Source organism: Phyllostomus hastatus, unplaced genomic scaffold (genome assembly GCF_019186645.2).
Source record: "Phyllostomus hastatus isolate PE091 unplaced genomic scaffold, TTU_PhHast_1.1 phas_scaffold_345, whole genome shotgun sequence".
Lineage (NCBI taxonomy): Eukaryota > Metazoa > Chordata > Mammalia > Chiroptera > Phyllostomidae > Phyllostomus > Phyllostomus hastatus.
The window spans coordinates 17,117,733-17,137,385 of record NW_025334024.1 but is presented as its reverse complement, the minus strand read 5'-3'; the positions used below and the strand labels follow the sequence as shown (position 1 = coordinate 17,137,385).

Here is a 19,653-nt window from a genome sequence, read left to right as displayed (position 1 = left end):
AGCTAGAGGCTGTTTGCACAGTTGCTGCGTGATCCTAGCCATGCCACGGCCTCCCCTTAACTCCTGCACCTGGAGTCCCAGGAAGTTGCCTAAGGGCTGGGCCACGATCCGCACCTGTTCGGCTAATTCTCGCGAAGGCACAAGGACCAGGCCTCGAGGAGCTGGGATACTGCGGGGGTCTGGTTTTGGCCGGGCCAAGAGCTGCTGAAGCAGAGGGAGTAGGTAGCTGAGAGTCTTGCCACTGCCTGTTTCCGCTGCGCAAAGGACGTGGCGGCCGCGAAGTAATGGGGGGATGGTACTCGACTGCACCGTGGTGGGTCGAACGACTTCGGGAGCAACCTCTTGTAGTGCGCGCAATACCCGTGGCTCCAGACCCAGATCCGAGAAGCTGCCCTCGGATAAGTTACGCAATGCTGGTGTCTCGCGTTGTGAGCGCTCGATGGAGAAGTGGTCCCAGCGGGAGCGCCTATTCTTCCAGCCCCGCGAAGCGAGTGGCGCGCTCTCCCAGCGAGGCAGCGTGAGGCGCGCCGGCTGGTTGAACTCTGGCCGTCGCGCTGAGATCAGCAGCGGGCCGGGTCGCACCAGCACCGGCCGCAGGGAGTTCCGCCGCCCACTCTGCAGCTGTTCCTGCCGCCGCTGTAGAGCCCGTGGGATGCGCACCACTGGTAAGGGCTCATCGGGACCGCTAACCGCCAGGTCCCGTCGAGGTGCCAGAAACAAACGAGGCGCAAGCAACGAAAGCCGAGACGACCATACTAGAGCCATATTTACCTCGCTGCTGGAGAGGCGCACGGTACTGACGTCACTGGTGCGCCAAGGCCTCGCAGACGGTGGCTGGAGTGGCTCAGTACCACACGCGGAATTGGCGAACCTTGAGAAGAAGGGAGGTTCTGTAGAATTCAGCACCGGCGAGGTCTGTAAGTCCGAACAGGGGTCGGCGACGTCCAGACTCGGGCCAGCCTTGAGGAAGGGTGCACAATGGAGGCAGGACTGGGGTCAGACGATAAGCGGCGACGGGGCCCTGGCCTTAGGGACCAGGAGGGTGGAGGGCTTCTGGCGATTGGGTGTCCGATCCCTGCTGTTCTCCTTTGTCGCGCTCACCACCCCGGTGATAGCTTTTTCAGTGCTGGTCTGCCACTGTAAACTCCGAGGGTGCGGCGATATTTTTACAGATGTGGTCCTCGCACAAGGTCTGGTGATAAGTGTTTAAGAGTATGAATGATTGACAGTGCCGGGGGGCCGAGACAAGGGCCAGGTGTGGTGGATCTAGGCTGAACCTCCCCTGCCCCCGACCCCCCGGACTCCCGACCCCTGCCCAGCTGGGATCCCAGACGACAAGCTGGTGGCCTTCAGCTCATTATGTCAGTGAAGGTCTTCAGACTTTATTTGCAGCGTACTTGTCTGTTCACACATTTTCTTTTATCACCTGAGGTTCACACTCCACTACATTGTCACCCCACCCACCTTCTCATCCTGAACTCACTTTTGCCTTCCGCCCGCCTCCACTGGTTTCCAAGTCAGATAGTAAGTTACTTGAATAGTAGTGAGGAGGGTACTGCTACTCTACGGAGTGATCAGGTACGTGGCTTGTCTCACACGGCCCATGTCAGGCAGAATATTTTACATGAATTGAGATGTTCAGGTTGCAAATAAACCTTATACTAGTCAAAATTCTTTCATAGAGCTGGAAAATGGGTGTCATCTTTTCTGTAGTTCCCAGTGCCTGGGGTGGGAGATAAGGTAAGTGTGGATTAATTATCTGGGAGGTTCTTAGTATCTGGAGAAAGTGTTTTGTTTTTATTTTTTAAAAAGATTTTATTAATTTATTTTTAGAGAGAGGAAAAGTGAAGGAGACAGAGAGGAAGAGAAACATCATTGTGTGAGAGAAAAACAGTTGCCTCTCACATGTTCACAACTGGGAACCTGGCCCACAACCCAGGCATGTGCCTAACTGGGAATCAAACTGGTGACCCTTTGGTTTGCAGGCCAGTAGTATGGCTCAATCCACTGAGCCACACCAGCCAGGCCTGGAGAAGGTGTTTTAGTTTCATCAAATACCATGAAAAAGATAAGTACTTCTAAAATTTCAAATACCATTTTGATACATGAGTAGACTTTTCTGGAGAGTTACCTGTTAAAGCAACAGAGAGAGCTTCAAGTAGTGACAGTAGTCATTAATTTTACCTCCGTCACCCCACTTCCCTCATTTGACACTGTCTGGAGACATTTTTAGTTGTCATAACTGGCATCCACACATCGTGCAAAGCTCAGGATGGTTCCTCACAAAAAAGAATTACCTGGCCCAGATGTCAAGTTTGCTGTTGAGAAACCCTGCCTACAGGATGGGGACTGAAGAGAGGCTGAGATTACCACGTGTACTTTTACTTCAGGAAGGCTTATTTGCCAAACTGTTGTTCTAGCCCCAGCCCAGTCCCAGAATCTGTAGCAGGCACACTGATGCCATGCTGGTAATGCCTTTGGGGGCCCCTAAAAATCATAAACATAGGAAGGAGTGATTCAAGAAGGTAAAGCTGCAGAAGAGAAGCTTTAGGGAGAACGAAACTGTCCTCATGTATTTGGGAAGTGTGCCAGATGGGAAAGAGATGAGGTATGCTGTGGGGTGTCCCCTTCCACAGGGCAAGACTGGGACTAGTGGGTGACAGGGAGGCAGATTCTGAATTCGATATAAAGAACTGCTGTAGCAACTGGAATTGCCCTGATCTGTCTTGAGAGCGCTGAGATTTCCATCACTGAAAAGTTCACACCCATGCTGGATGATCACTGATGGGTGACATATTAGAGGGTATTTGATATCAAGGATGTTCCAAGATAATGTGATTCTGTACAACTTTTATAATTCTAAGAACTCAGGGTTCCTAGTCTCTTAGCTAAATAGCTCATTGAATGTCTGATCCAATAAGTTTCGTTCATTTGTACCAAGCCAGAACAGATACATTGAAGAATTATTTAAAAAGAATAATACATAGATATGAATTTGCATTTGGGTTTTGTCCAAATATTTAGGGCAGAGTAGTTGGTTAGTGACTGGTTTCTCATCATTCCCGAGCCATTACAATGTGATTGCCTCAAAATCTCACAGAGATTGGAGCCTGTCTCTGCCCATAGTCCCTAATTTTTTCTTGTCAATTCATCAATTACTGCTTAAGTCCCTCTCCCTCAACTCACAGCAGACATTAAATAACTTCTAGTTGTTATTGAGATACATATTTTATAGCATAGTGCTTTAGAAATATGAAGGATTTATTTATTGTGGAAAAAAAAGGAAGCTTCTGGAAATAGGGGCCTAACTTGGTAGTATTTTTTCCCAGGGCTCTATGGTAATTTACGTTGCCTGTTTACTCCCTAAGTTTTAAAAACAGTTGTTCCTTGGATCTCAGGTGATAATGACATTCATTTCTTTCTTTCTTTATTTTTTAACCTTCACTCAGAGGACATGCTTATTGATTCTAGAAAGAGGGGAAGGGAGGGAGAGAAACATTGATTAGTTGCCCCTTGTACATGCCCTGACCGGGGACCAAACCCACAACCCAGGCATGTGCCTTGACTGGGAATCGAACTTTTGACCTTTCGGCTTATAGGCTAACACTCCAACCAAGTGTGCCACACTGGCCAGGGCAAGTTTGGGTGGGAGACTTTAAAAGAAGACCATGGTGACTTTAGCTGGTGAGGTTGAGTGGATTGAGTACCAGCCTGCGAACCAAAGGGTCACCAGTTTGATTCCCAGTCAGGGCACATGCATGGGTTGTGGGCCACATCCCCAGTAGGGGGCACACGAGAGTCAACCACACATTGATGTTTCTGTTCCTCTCTTTCTCCCTCCCTTCCCCTCTCTCTAAAAATAGAAAAAAAATTGTTTTAAGATTTTATTTAAAAAAGAAGAAGAAGACCAGATATGCCAGAGCAGAGAGTGAGGGGGAGAGGGACTCAAGGTGAGGCTGGAGAGGTGGGCGGGGACATGTCTTGCAGAGCCTTATGGGCCATGAGAGGGATTTGGAATTTATCCTAACCTCAGTGGGAAGCCGTTAAAGGGGATAAATAGAGAAGTGGTTATTGTGAACACAGTGGATAGGAGGAGGCAAGAGTAGAATTGGGGAAATCCAGTAGGAGACTGGCTTAGTGTGCAATGGTAGCAATGGAATGAAGCAAAGCAGGTAGACGGAAGTTATATTTTGAAGGTTATTTCAGCTGGAGTTAATGATGGATTGGCTGTGGGAAATGGGGGGCATTGCTTCTAGGATCCCCACAGATACCAAAATCCTTATCCCCATATAAAATTGGGTAGTTTTTATATACAGCCTATATTTGTATATAGGCTACAGCAGGGCATGCCTACATATCACTCACACCAATTCAGTGTAGTGCATGGCATGTGGCAAACTCAAGTTTTGTGTTGTGGAACTTTCTGGGATTTTTTTTTTCCTGCTTATTTTTGATCTGTGGTTGGTTGACTTCATGGATATGAAACCCACAGCACAGAGGACCAACTGTACTGAATTTACAACATACTGTCTAATTTACTTGTTTGTTATGCCTACTGGGTTTTTTTCCCCCACTGTGTTCCCTAACTAGATTGAAAGCTCTACCAGATCGGGAATTTTTGTCTGTCTTGTTCGTTAATGTATCCCCAAAGACTAAGATAGTGACTGGCACGGACTAGGCACTTAATAAATATTTATTGGTTGAATGAGTGAGCATGTGTTATTTTTATGATCAGAGAAAAGGAAAACAAAGTACTATTATGTTGGAAGGAAGGAGGAAAGCTTGCCCTGGATAATAGAAGAGATATTTCTCCATTTGAATTTCTGACTCTTGTGTTCCCTTTCTTCAGGCTGGAGCAGAGGAGGAATGATTGTGAACAGCCTCTCACTGTGCTATCACAACAAACTCATCTTAGCTCCTATGGTTCGGGTAGGGACTCTCCCAATGCGGCTGCTGGCCCTGGACTATGGAGCGGACATCGTGTACTGTGAGGTAAGGGGCTGTTGATTTCCCCAGAGAGCTGTCCAAGCGCAGTTTCCCTGTCCGGGGGTAGAAGTGGTCGGGGGGAGTGGGGGTGTGTGGCAGAATGGGCACTGACTTCACAGGTGCTCTCTGGAAGCATCAGGAGATGAAGACCCATGACATGTATGAGCTCCGTGAGCCCTGCTGAGGACCTGCAGCCCGGGCAGTGTGGAGGCAGTGCGGGGTACTTGGGTCAGGTGGATGGACGAGTGTCATGTCAGGTCCCTGTAGAATTTCGCACACACTCAGTACATGGATGCATGAGCTCAAGGCTATGAGGAGGAGGAAGAGGCCCAGATTCAGGTCAGGGAAGTCGGATAGATTTGGTTTTGGGGAGCCATAGGATTTTCTGGTGGTGGTAGCTAGTGGGCCAGTTCCTTGTTGGCTGCTTGGGAGAATATTAGGGCTTCAGACCCAGGTTTAGAAGGCATCTGCTAGGAAAAATAGAATTGCAGGAGTAGCTGGCCCTGGATAATGAGGGAGTATGAGCAGTGGTTCTCAACTGGGCATGTGTCAGAATGATCTAGGCAGCCTCTCCCCAACCCTGTTATGTCCCTTTAGTGGATATGAGACGTTTAAGAAGAAGCTGCCCAAGTGCTTCTGATAGTTCCACCTTTAAAAGCCACTGGGGGTAGGGTGGGATGGAGTGGGAACTGTGGCTAAAAAGGACAATATTTTATTTTTAAATTGAGTTTATTGGGGGTGACATTGGTTAATAAAATCATATAGTTTTCAAATGTACAGTTCTATGATACATTTTCTATATATTGCATTGTTATAACCTCCTAGAAACTTTATTTCTTTAACATGGCCTTTTCTCCTTTCTTTCCTTTTGATTTAAACTGGCCTCATCCATCATCCCGACTCAGTTCCCTTGCACAACTACTTCCTTAATCATTAAGCTCTTGGGACAGTGAGGTTCTGATAGAATATCAGATAATCTTGGGAACAAAGCCTGGGGCCTGTTGATTCCAGAGAGAGAGTTTAGGTCAAACTAGAGATGTCTAGGTCTCATTTGTGTTTCAGCTCCAGGCCATCTGTGACACCAGATGAAGTAACACCAGGGCTGACAACAGGACACTAGATGCAGTGATCAACCGCCCCCTGCCCTCTCAACGACCACTCAGTAGAGACTGTGACCCTGACTAATGCCCTTAGGCACCATGACTCATGATCTTCCCCTATAAAACCCATTCCCTGGAAGCCACTGAGGATCCAGGTCTTTAGCATTAGCTCACTTGTGTCTCTGGGCACCGGCCACTTCCTAAAAGTAAGCTCTTTCTTTGCTACAAACTCCTGTTTGTGTCTTACTGGGCTTTGGTGACCAACTAGGTCCTAGAGGATGACTTAGTGTCAAGGGTGAAGCCTCTGGCTTTTTTCTTGTTGCTCCAGCTCCATCTCTGTCCAGCTGTCCCCTCCCCATGATCACTTTGAGACAGAGTATACGGCATCCCTCTCTTCTCTATCCATGCTTTGCATGCTGTCGCCATTGGTTATCTGCTTACTCTAATGACTCTCTGTTCTCTCCCAAGTCTTGCACCTTCAGTGGAAGTAAGAGTTGGTCCTTGAGTGTTAGCCCTTTGTTTTTAGATTCAGTTATGCCCCCACCATCCTGCTGGATTCTTCTCTTGGACCAAGTGGTAGTAAGGGATTCAGGCCTTTAGAACCACCAGCTCACCTGGGCTCAAACCTATTCTAGGGAGAGATTCTGGGGATTGCTTAAATTGAGGAAAAGGCAGTGGTGCCTACATATCCAGCTCCCTTGGTTTTCACGTTTCCTGTGCAGGTAGCATTTTTCTGGGACCCTAGAAAGTGGGATTGATTCACTGGGAGGGGCGTGGAATGAAACACCAGGATGGAGTGACTGGCTGCACTGTAGCACAGGGCCGGCTCTAGACCCTGTCTGTGTGTGTGTGGCCCTGGGGAGTGGTCTCGGTGATGGGGTCATGGAAGCTGGGCTGTGGGAGCAGTGCTGCCACAGGAAAACAGGTGACCTCTCAGGTTCCAGAACTTCCATCAGCTACTTGGAATTTCTTAGGGTTGTTTTCAAGCACTTTGGAAGTCTTGGGCACAGGATTTATGTGATGGCTTCAGAACGTGGCCTTCCTTTCCTCCAGGGCCTTCCTAATTGGTCAGAGCTTGGCTCTTCTAATGAGTGTGATCAATCCTTTCCTCAAGGGCTGTGCAAAGTTAGGAGAAGAGCAAAGACTGATCAAAACTATTTGGTATGTTTAATGTGCTCATACTCTGGAAGAGTCAACATGGCTTCGGAACAAAGGGGCTTCTGGTGGAGGAGACCTAGGCCCCCCACACAGACGGAGCCCCTGTGCATAGCAGAAGCAAGAGACACAGGCAGGCGGCCCCTGTTTGGTGTAGTTCCTTGGCTGGGCCCTAAGTACTGGGCATGACACAATGTGGTGCCTGGTGCCCCCTGGTGGATTCAGAGTTCCTCTGCAGGCCAACGTTGTACAATATCAGCTGCCTGGATGATCTTAACTGGTTTCTCCTGAGGAGGCCTGATTGTGGGATTGGATGGCCAGACCCCCTCCCACACACACTTACCTCACAGGACCGGATATAGGGCAGAGGGTATACAAGGCATTCAGGCACCTCCTTCAAAGCCCTGTAAAGCCCTCTGCAGCTGGAGGCGGAGAAAGGATGAACCAACTCCGCAAATGTCTAGGGAGCTGTTATGGTCACTCCCCACCAAGATCTGCCCTATTGGCGGTTTTTCAGGAATTCCTCATGTATTGTGTTTCTGTTCCTTTTTATAAGAACAACGGGACTTCAGTGGCCCAGACTGGGAGGGGTCACTTAACTTTTCGATCCATACCTTTTAATAAGCAAGATCAAGGGAGAAGGCAGTGTTCTTAAGAGGCCCAGATACCAGCATAGGTACTTAAAATTTTTTACTTTTATTGTGGTGAGAAACATATAACACAATTTATCATGTTAACTATTTTTATTAAATTTTTTTTATCCTTACCTGAGGACATTTTTTTCATTGCTTTTAGAGAGAGAGGAAGGGAGAGCGAGGGAAACATCAATATGAGGCAGAAACATCGATCCAGGGATTGTATGTGCCAGGAAGGGGATTTAGCTGCCACCTTGGGTTGTGCTCTGTCTGGGGATTGAACCTGCAACCTTTTGGTTATGGGACGATGCTCCAACCAACTGAGCCACACCAGCCAGGGCCATCATGTTACCTACCTATTTTTAAGTATAGTGTTTAAGTTCAGTAGTGTTAACTACATTCACATTATTGTAAAACCGATCTCCAGAAACTCTGTACCCATTAAACAGCTCCGTGTTACCACCTCCCCGCAAGCCCTGGTAACCACCATTCTACTTCAGAAACCTCATACAAAGGGAAACATGCAATCTTTATCTTTTTGTGTCTGGGTATTTCACTTAGCATAATGTCCTCAACATTCATCCACGTTGTTGTTTGCAACAGGATTTCCTTCTATTTTTAGGCTCAATAATCTATTGTATGTATATAGTACATTTTGTTTATCCATCTGTTGATGGACATTTGGGTTGTTTCCGCCTCTTAGCTGTTGCGAATAGTGCTTCTGTGAATATTGGTGTGAATTCCACCACTTTGAGACCCCATTTTTAATTCTTTTGGATATATAGCCAGAAGTGTGATTGCTAGATCATATAGTATTTCTGTTTTTAAGTTTTTGAGGAACTCATACTGGTTTACACATCCTATCAGCAGTGCACAATTCTCCGCATCCTTGCTGAGACTCATTATTTTCTGTTTTTTTGTTTGTTTGTTTTTTGATAGTCATCCTAATGGGTTTGATTTGCTCATTGTGGGTTTGATTTGCATTTCTCTGATCATTAATGATGTTGACCATGTCTTCATATGCTTGTTGGCCATTGGTTTATCACCTTTGGAGAAATTTCTATTCAAGTCCTTTGCCTAGAGTGGGTAACTTTTTAAAAATTAAAAAATTAAAGTTTATAGAGTTTATAGGAAAGTTGCAGGAATAGATAAAGAACATTCATATACCCTTTACCCAGATTAACCTGTCAATATTTTCCTTGATTTGTTTTATAATTTGGACTCTCTCTCTCTCTCTCTCTCTATATATATATATATATATATATACTTTTTTGTTAACTATTTGAGAGTAAGTTCCACATGCTATGATGTCTTCTCAAATACTTCATTGATATTTTATAAGGTCATTCTTCTTCTTTTAAAAAAAATTTATTTATTTATTTATTTTTAGAGAGGGGAATGGAGGGAGAAATAGAGAGAAACATCAGTGTGTGGTTGCCTTTTGCATGCCACCTACTGGGGACCTGGCCTGCAACCCAGGCATGTGCTCTGACTGGGAATCGAACCAGCAACACTTTGGCTCACAGGCTGCCACTCAATCCACTGAGCAACACCAGCCAGGGCAGGTCTTCTTGTATATGGCTATTATACAGACATTATCTTCAGTGACTTTAACATTGATACAATATTTTTTCTAATCTACCTTCCATATTCCAGTTTTGTCAGTTGACCAGAAATATTCCTCTATACATTTATAAACATCTTTTTTTGAGATATGGTTCACATGTCATATAATTAACCAATTTGAAGTATACAATTCAGTAGCTTTTAGTATATTAACAGGGTTATGTATCCATCCCACAGTCACTTTTTTTAATTTTTAAAAATTTATTTATTGATTTCTAGAGAGAGAGAAACATCGATTTGTTGTTTCACTTATTTATGTATTCATTGGTTGATTCTGGTATGTGGCCTGACTGGGGATCAAACCCACAACCTCGATGTATCTGGATGAAGCTCCTACCAACTGAACTGCCGAACCAGGGCACGCAATCAATTTTGAACCCTTTCATCACACCAAAAAGAGACCTCATATTCATTAGCAATCGCTGCCCAGTTTCCCCCTCTCCAGTCCCTGGCAACTGTTAATCTACTTTCTGTCTTTATAGGTTTGCTTGTTTTGGACACTTGCTATAAATAGAATCATACAATAAGAGGCTTTTTATGTCTCATTTCTTTCACTTAGCATGTTTTCCAGGTTCATCCCTGTCAGAGCATGTATCAGCACTTCATCCTTTTAATGTCCATGGTTTGTGTGTGTACAACACAATTTGTTTATTCCTTCATCAGCTGGTAATCATTTAGATTGTTTCTGCCTTTTGGCTATTGTGAAACATGTTATATGAATATTCATGTGTAAGTTTTTGTGTGGACGTGTATTTTCACTTCTCTTGGATATACACCTAGGAGTGGAGTCGCTGGGTCCTATGGTGACTCCGTGTTTACCCACTTGAGAAACCAGCAGCCTTTTCCCTCAGCAGGTGCGCCATGTCCCATCCTCACCAGCAGTGTGTGAAGGTTCATTTTTTCACATCCTTGCCAACACTTGTTACTACTTGTCTTTTGGATTATAGTTGTCCTGGTGGGTGTGAAGTGGTATCTCATCATGATTTTGACTTGTATTTCCCTAACCATCAATGACGTGGAGCATCTTTTCTCATGTATATTGGCCATTTTTATATCATGTTTGAGAAATGTCTATTCAAGGCCTATGCTCATTTTTTAACTGGGTTCTTTGTCTTTCTATTCTGACAGTTGCAAGAATTTTGTATGTCTGGATACTAGACCTTTATCAGATGTATGATTTGCCAGTGTTTCCTCCCATTCTGTGGGTTGTCTTTTCACTTTATCGATAGTATCCTTTGATGCATTTTATTTGCATGCATGTATTATGTCCCTAGGAAAAGAATCCCAGGATTTTTCCTCATGTATTTTCATCTTCTTCTTGGCCCATGAGGCCTGCTGAGGTTGTCCGTACAATGAAATCAAACTGACGGGACAGGAGAGGGTCTCTGAGCTGCATAGCAAACCCAGGGCTGATCACTGCACACTTGTTCAACCTGCCCAGGAGGTTCACGACAGTTTTCCCAGCTCTGTGATCATCAGTAATTTCAAATTCGCCAGTGTAACCGCGCCCCATCATCACAGTGAGAAACTGGGTGATGACTTCGGAGCATGGCCTGATGAGAACCTAGCATTTGCCTCTCTTTTTGGCACTGTTGATACTCTTTAGAGTATCCGCCAGGACGTTCATGCACAGCAGTGTGGTGGCACGGGAGGACGGCGGGAAGAGCTCGTTGTACAAGTCTTCCGCTTCCTTGTTTCTGGCCTGTATGGTTTCCCATGAGAAATCTTACTGAGGATCCTTTGTACGTGGTAAATCACCACTTTCTTGCTGTTTTCACTGTTCTCTTTTTCTTTGACTTTTAGCAGTTCGGTTATGATGCGTCTATATGGCTCTCTTGGAGTTTCCTGCTTAAGGTTTGTTGAGCTTCTGGGATGCATGGAGTAATTTTTTAAAAATCAAAATTGGGGATTTTTTTTCCTTTTTGCCATTGTGTCTTCAAATGTGCTTTCTATACCTTTGAGACGCTCATTCATTTTGTCAATCTTTTTTGGGGGGGAATTTGTCCTTTTTTTTAGATTTGTTTTTTAATTTTTAGAGAGGGAAGGGAGGGAGAAAGAGAGACAGAGAAACATCAACGTGCGGTTGCTGGGGGCCGTGGCCTGCAACCCAGGCATGTGCCCTGACTGGGAATCGAACCTGCGATGCTTTGGTTCGCAGCCTGCACTCAATCCACTGAGCTACACCAGCCAGGTGTCAATCTTTTTTTTTTTAAGGGGGGAGTTTTAGTTGCTGGGTATGTTTGTTTTTCTGAAATTGGGATATACAAAAGACCCTTTAACCAAACCAGAGAGCAAAAGAGTACCTGGGTGTGCCAGCGGTGGGGGTAGAGAGGTGGCATGGAGGGACACTGGCGATAAACTAATGGGTTAGCTCAGACAGAGAAAGCACGCCAGCAGAATGAAGGAGATGAAGGTAGTGGGATATATTTCAGGTATCAGAACATAACTCATGACAGATAAGGAAGCCCATACGTGATAAGGCACTTTAAAAGTAAATGCTATTCAGAACATTGGGTAGCTACGTGAAGAAAAAGTGACTTATAAATGGCCTTAATTTTCAGATAAGTTAAAAAGCTAAATCACTTTCACCCTGGCTGGTGTGGCTTACTGGACTGAGCACCGGCCTGCAAACAAAAGGGTCGAGGATTCAATTCCCAGTCTAGGGCACATGCCTGGGTTGTAAGCCAAGTCCCCAGTAGGGGGCATGTGAGAGGCAACCATACATTGATGCTTTTCTCACTCTCTTTCTCCCTCCCTTGCACTCTGTCTAAAATAAATAAAATCTTAAAGAAAAGGTAAATCACTTTCAAAGAGAAGAGAAACAATCAATTAAAATTATATTCCTCATAATAGATATACTAAGAAACTAGAAGGCATTGTTTGTGGCAAAGTTGGGGTGGTCTCTTCAATAAAAATAAAATGTTAATTATGATAAAAATCAAGGAAGTGATGTTGATATAGGAAAAATATTTGTGATAATTGAGACAGAAAAACTCAATATCCAGCTTGGCCAAGAGTGGGCTTTCCCGCCCCTGCACGTTGTGTATAGATGTAAAAGGCGGTGTGCTGTGAAGACACATGGATGATAAACCCTACCATGTGGACAAGCAATGTTTATTTTCACTAATTGAGGAAATACAGTAGGAAAAAAACCTGTGTGTACCCATATACTGAATACAATTGGTAAACAATAGTGTTGAGGGTGTGTGGGTGGGCAGGAACATTTGTGGTTTTTATTGGTGACAGTTTAAATTAATTTCTCCGTTTTAACAAACAGTTGGACATCTGTGTGTGAGGTGCTGAAGCAGGCTGCAGCAGACGTTTAGTGAGCACTTGCAACGTGACAGATGCTAGTGGTTCAAAGGTGACTCAGATCGTGTCCAGGCCCCAGAGGCTCTGCTGGCGTAGTGAGGCGTCGGAGAGGAAAACAGGGTGTTTCAAGGGCCATTTTGTGTCAGCTCCTCCTCTTGGAGCTCAGGCTACCTGGCCAGGGTCCTCCAAGCCCACCTTTGTGTGGACACAGGACCTTCCTCAGGGGGTTCAGAGTCTAATGGCAAAGATGTGACAAGTGCATCAGCAACTAGCATACAAAGAAGTGGTAAGTGCTATAAAGGTGAACTTGACAGGGAGCTTTGGGAATCCCAAGGAGGACAGGCTCCTGCTGGCATGGCCAGGGCCCCAGCAAGGGCTTGCGTCGCTTTACACTGCTTGTTCCTGGCCAGAGCTCCGCTGGGCAGCAGAGCTGCTTTTTGTAAGCACAGGCCACCCAATACCGCCCACTCATACACGTGCCTTCTTGCGCCTGCTGCTGCAGCGAGGGTCACTGGCTACAGGGGCTCTGTCTATCCCCTGGGGCTGGGGGCTTGGTTGCCAGCCATGTATCTGTATGGCTTGGTGGTGGTGATTTGTTTGGTTGGGCCTGGTGGGCATCAGATATGTGGTGACCCGAATGCAACATGGAGAGAATAGCTACAGAAGCCCCCTGAATGTGTAGTAACCTGGATTATGGGTATGTTGGGGGGAGCCCCATGGATGCCATTGGGTCCTTTGACTCTTGAGCCCGACATCCTCCCATGAAGGAGCAAAGGCCATCGTGCCCACCGGCTGGGTTGTGACTTGCTGAGGCTCCTAAGGAGACAGTGTGGGGATGAGTACCAGGGCTGAGTTTCTTCCCATCTTCCTCCAGGCCCCCAGAACTCTCCTGGGTGTGAGCTTCTGATTTGGCTCCCACATCTATTGAAATGATCACTGCACAAGCAGAGCAGTATGTCTCCCACCAGCACTCAGTCCTTCAGGAGACATGAGCTCTCCCTCCTTGCGTATGATCCTAATTTTGAAGAAGCCCCGTTTTTCTTTCTTTTGTGAGTCCGAGTATCTCCAGAGCTGAGGATCTCACCGCTTTCGTTTCCACACAGTGTGACCCATGTAGAGGAGGAATTTTAGACTTTTGTTTCCTGTGCCGATCTCAAATTTTCCTCCCTGTGCTTCTGGTTCTACTTTTGTCCTTGGACATTTCCTGGGATGAGGCGGGAGGTTCTTAGAGAGGATGCACCGGAGCGGAGACTAGTAGGTGAGAAAGGTGTGCAGGAGTCCACGTCCTGGACTCTTGTCTTCGCTCTGGCTCCCTGAGCTGCTCACCCTGTCTAGGTCCCAAATATCTCCAAGGACCTTGGGAGGAGCAGCTGATTGAGGGAAGCTCATGCAGGTCCCTGCTTGCCATGCTTAAGTGGAGAGGACAGCACTACATGCCCCAAAAGCCGTGATCTGTTGTTGGTAGTGGGGTGACAGGCCAAGAAGCCCCCATCAGATGTGCAGTGGAGGTCCTCCCCCAGGGCCTGTATCCCTGGACTGATAAGTGCTCTCTGGTTCCTCCACAGGAGCTGATCGACCTCAAGATGCTTCAGTGCAAGAGAGTTGTCAATGGTGAGTGCCACTGTGGCCCTAGGGTTGCGTTTGTGCCCAGGCAGAACTGAGCCGTGCTATCACTACCTTTGTCCGTGGTGACAGGGTCCTCCCAGGGTTCTCCTTGCATGGCTCTGTAATTTTGTGGATCCTGTGTTCCTTTGACAATAGCTGCTGCTCTCCAGAGACCCTGACAAGAGCCAGGTATGAAATAGACTAAGAACGCCTTGTGCCCACAGGCTTGCTGGCGTAGAAGTTGCCAGGTTTCATAGTTACAGGAGGGACCCTAGAAGCTTTGGGTTGGGATGGCATTGGCACTGGTTCTGGCTCTGCCACTCGCTAGCTGTGTGATCATGGTCAAGTCACATGACCTCTCTGCCTCAATTTCTTTAGCTGTAAAATGAAAATCATAATCCCTGCTTTACTTAAATCATAGGGTTGGAGTCAAAGAAGATAAGGTACATGTCAGTACTTTGCAGATGAAAGTGGTTGGTACTGAATTGTGATTTTATTTATATTTAATTAATGAGGCTGAGTCTGCTTTGATTACGGCTGTGGTGTTGTTTGAGGTTTTTGAAATGGATATACATTTGTCAGATCTTAATGTAAGTTCACTAGAAGTTGTGACTCAATTTTGTCTTTAATTTAATGTTTTAGATTTATATTTTCTTTGTGTTACAAAAAATTCAATGTGACAGACCTTTGCCAGCCAGAAAATGAAAATCCCCCATAATCTCATACTTGAAGAGGCGATCATAAAGAGGAATAATGTACTGGTAGATAGATTTTTACACATTCAGTAAAGCATGTATGTAAACATAAATGTGTTTGTATATCTCCCTTCCTGCCCCCTTGGTATCAGGCTACATGTGTTTTGCCAGTTACTTTTCTACTAGGACATTTTTCCATGTCGCTACTTACAGATGACTGTCAGGATTGATTTCACCCGTGCTTTAACAGGGACGTTGGTGTTTTGCTGTTACAAATAAATAGAGCTCTAATGTAAACACACTGAGCTTTTATTCTCCTCTCAGACTTCCTGCTGCCAGTCACGCGCCGGCTCTGCTGCGGCAGATTGCTCTGTTCTGCTCTCCCTGCATGTCACTGCCTCCGGTCCACCCTTTTGATCTTCTAATCAGGGCTGGGATGATAACCACAGCTTCTATTTATGGAAGTGCTTTCACACCAAATGAGTGAATACTGAACCACTGCTCTAGGAGAAATACAGGCATATGTCATTTTACTGCACTTTGCATACTGTGTTTTTCACTGTTTGAAGGTTTGTGGCAACTCCGCGTTGAGCAAGCCAATTGGCACTGTTTTTCCAATGGGCTCAGGTGATGGTTAATTTATTTGTTTTTTAAATATTTTTAAATTAAGGTATCTACATTTTTTAGATATAATGCTATGGAATAGTAAGTAGACTACAATATGAACGTAACTTTCTCATGCACTGGGGAACCAAAACATTTGCGTGACTGGCCTTAATTGCGACATTTACTGTCTTGTGGTGGTCTGGAACTGAGCCCGCAGTATCTCTGAGGTCTGCCTGTCCAGGTGTGCGTCCCCGCAGACCTCTGGTCAGATGTCATTAACAGATCAATGTGTGATCTTGTTCTATGTGTGCTTCTGCTTAAAGACATGCAATTTAATATATTCTGTTGATTCATTAACATAGAACTCACAGCCAACAGCTCTGTGTATAATTTTGCATCTGCACAGAGTGTGTTGGACACGTGGGTTTTCTCCATAAGGCACATCGCAGCCTTCTTGTGCACAGGAGCACTGGGTGGGGCTTCCGTGTGCGTGGGGCCACTTAAAACAATGAGATTACCTACAAACAGGCAAAGATGCGGCACTAAATGTCCCATCAAAAAGACACTTGTTTACAGTGTGAGAGCTAAAGCAAGGAGACAGAGTGTTGCCTTGTTTGACTCTGGCTGCGAACCTGTACATTAGGTGACCGGAATTTTCTGTAATTCTCTGCGTGTCTGAGAATGACGATGTAAGTGTTGTGAGTATGGATTACAAATAAATTTTAGCGAGCAGGCAAATCTGCAGATACACAATGTCAAGCTGTAAGAATCGCCTGGAGTATAGTAAATCTCTGCTCACAGTGTCAGGCACCTGACAGGTCGTTAAGAAACAGCAACTCTGCTGAACTTCAGAGTGACATCTGGGAAAACTGGGTCGAAATCTGAAGCTCAGACACAGTGCTCTATCTGCACATTTTTAAAAAATGTTTTAAAATTGCAAAACGAAGCCCTGGCCGGGTGACTCTTAGTTGGAGCGTCATCTCACACACCGAAAGTTGTGGGTTTGATCCCTGGTCAGGGCACACACCTGGGTTGCAGGTTCTATCCCTGGTCGGGGCACGTACGGGAGACAACCAGTCAGTGCTTCTCTCTCACTTTGATGTTTCTCTCTCTCCCTTCCTCTGTCTCTAAAAACCAGTAAACATATCCTCAGGTGAGGATGAATAATAAATAGGGAAATAAATAAATAAAATCGCAAACTCCAATAGCCACACGGAGAAATTACGTAAAACACAAGCATACAGTTTAACAGATAACTGTGAAACAACCGTGTAACTGGCCGCCACCAGGTCAGGAGATAGAACCTCGTCAGCCCCTCAGGTGTCTCCCGTGTGCACACTGATTTCTTTTAAGAATGGTGTACTTCCAGCATCCTTTTTCTTCCTTTAAGCTGATGCTTTTGCTCTGTTTTCTTGCAGGGATCATTCCAAGTGAGCTTCCTTACTAAGCGGCTGTGCCTGTGTGTTTGTGTTTTCTTGCAGAGGTGCTCAGCACGGTGGACTTTGTAGCCCCCGATGACCGAGTCGTCTTCCGCACCTGCAGAAGGGAGCAGAGCAGGCTCGTCTTCCAGATGGTAGGACGGCCCGGCCCCGCCCGCTGCCCAGATTTGCTGTCACATGCCCTGACCTGGGCCGGTTTACTGCATGGGAATGCAGTGGAATGCCTGGGCTTCAGTGCACAGCGGCAGTTTCCTGAAGTTTTCAAGTTCAGGACATTTTTCAAAGATCTGCTCATGAGTGATTACACTGTTGGAGAGAGTTTATGGAAATCAAGCTATAGTAGTCTGTTAAATGTCTCTCATCTCAAATTTAATTTTCTTAATTATAGGAATTGTCTGTTTGGCATAACTTACACGTTGTTAATCCCTAGCATTAGTTATTCAGGGTAAGGTCTTCGTTTTTTTGTAGTCTGTGTATATCTCCCACATAAAGAAATCAGGTTTGCTCAAGAGTAGTTAGTATTTATGTCAGGGTTATAATGACTCTGTAGCTCTCTCCTCTCACTTTGGGCATTTTCTGGTGCTTTTCAGAATAGCTCCTGAATTAGATTTTTAAAAATCGACAACAATGGGTAGATATATGATAAAACAAATGCCAAAATGTCAATTACAGATTCTAAGTGGTGGGTATATGATTGTTTACTGTAAGAATTTTTCAGTGTTTTTGCATGTTTGAAAGTAATCATAGCATTGATGGCATTTTGACATTTTCTTGGCCCTCCCATCCACTTCTGGCCTTTGACGGAGGGCTAGTCTAGTGGACGGGATGTTGAGGAGACACCAGCTGGACTCCACTTGCTGATGTGTGTGCGCATGGCATGCATGGGTGTGTTTGCCTGTGCGTGTGTGTGTGTACGTGTGTCAGGGTGGTGGTTGATGCAGCCTTTTGTGTTCCCAGGGGACTTCGGACGCAGAGCGAGCCCTCGCCGTGGCCAGACTTGTGTAAGTTCTTCCCTCTTCGGAACTACCTTTGCCGCTCCTGTTGGCTCTGGGGCCTCACTGTTCCTCGTGATGTTGCAGGTGACCGCCCTTCTGCCTTCTAGTTCAGTACCTTCTGTTTCCTTTCTGGTTTCCTTCTCCGCGGTGTCCAAGGCTGCTCTGGGCCTCTCGTGTACCCCCTATGCCCAGATCCCAGATAATCTCTGTGTGGGTGCCTCTTTTTTTTTAATGTTTATTCATGAGGTTCCCTTTCCAGGACTCTTGTGACCACGAGCCCTGAGGTTTTGAATCTCATGAAGTGTAGGTTAGACTTATTGCTTCCTAAATTAACGAAGGCGGAGAGTGTTGTGGTTACGGAGTTAGATGAACCTGGGTTGTAATTTTGTCTGTGGCTTTGCTACTTGTTAACTGTGTGACCTTCGGTAACCTTGCTGAGAACTTAAGTTTCCTCATCTACGGAGTGAGACCAATAGTATTGCCTGCCTCTGTCATTATAGGGAAAAGTAAATGAAATAATGCACGTAAATGTCTTTGCAGTGTGTGGCACATAGTGAGTGCTCAGTAAGTAGTCACTATTGTTATCAGTTACAGTGAGGCTGAGAGGGTATTCACACAGTAGTTGCTGCTGAATCACAGCCTGTGAACTGCATATGTTCCAAAAGGTGAGGTCAGGGTCCTTTCTGCATCTGAGAACTGTCTGGAGTAAGCCAACTGTGTGACCCAGCCAGTAAAGGCAGTCTTGTACCTCCCACCAGAACTGGTGCTCTGGGCCCAGGGTCTCGTGCTCATGTCACTTTTCTGCATGGACGAATGGCCTGCACTGCCCCAGTCAGAACCGGAACTCTGGGATCGCGTTCAGTGTGACTTCACTCAGGATTTGAGCTATCTGATAGAATTCCAAAGTAGCAAAGTCCTCGACAACTAGCTCTGTACATGTGCAAGCACCTTATTCCATGCCTCTTGAGCTTTGCTCTGGGGAGGCAGTTGTGCATTTTAGAGTAGGTTTTTTTCAGCTTCTGACACTGAGGGTTGGTGTGTTTCGCACCAGGGACGCGGTGAGGGATTCAGGAGCACTGGCCCATGCCTTTGACTCCACCTTCCCTCCTCACATTGAATGTTTACTGCCACCTTTCCCACTTCGTGTCGTTCCAGAGAAAATGACGTGGCTGGAATTGATGTCAACATGGGCTGTCCGAAAGACTATTCCACCAAGGTAAACTGCGCCTTTTATGCCCCCCAGAGACAGGTGCGGATTAAAGAGGATGGGTGAGACATGATGACTGAGTACAGTGTCTGACTCCTGTTACTGTGTGGGAAAAGGCTCAAGCGGATATTATTGGATCAGTGGGCAAAATTGGGAGTGTGGACCACGGTAGATTAGCTAAAAATACTGGATCAGTGTAAACCGATAAAGTTAACAGCTCTTCAGTTTTGTAAGAATATCCCTATTCTTAGAAAATACACACTAAAATATATTGGGGTCAGGGGCTATGATA

At 45.7% G+C, this 19,653-nt stretch overlaps 1 protein-coding gene and 1 pseudogene across 5 annotated transcripts in view; one reads left to right on the top strand and one right to left on the bottom strand.

The window, feature by feature from the left end:
• The first annotated feature begins 160 nt into the window (after positions 1–160).
• The window catches only part of DUS2 (dihydrouridine synthase 2), a 37,334-nt gene continuing 17,841 nt past the window's right edge, over positions 161–19,653 (top strand). Inside the window, exons 1-7 of one of the 5 annotated variants that reach the window (XM_045818903.1) lie at positions 879–917; positions 1,986–2,068; positions 4,850–4,992; positions 14,380–14,425; positions 17,202–17,293; positions 18,117–18,160; positions 19,310–19,370. In XM_045818903.1, the coding sequence (XP_045674859.1) occupies positions 4,867–4,992; positions 14,380–14,425; positions 17,202–17,293; positions 18,117–18,160; positions 19,310–19,370 (369 nt within the window). In that variant the 5' untranslated portion in view covers positions 879–917; positions 1,986–2,068; positions 4,850–4,866. Of the gene's footprint in view, positions 918–976; positions 996–1,985; positions 2,069–3,929; positions 3,951–4,849; positions 4,993–14,379; positions 14,426–17,201; positions 17,294–18,116; positions 18,161–19,309; positions 19,371–19,653 lie in introns of those variants that run through there. The other 4 variants (XM_045818901.1, XM_045818904.1, XM_045818905.1 and 1 more) reach the window with 4 other exon arrangements.
• LOC123806096 lies at positions 10,773–11,150 on the bottom strand (annotated as a pseudogene).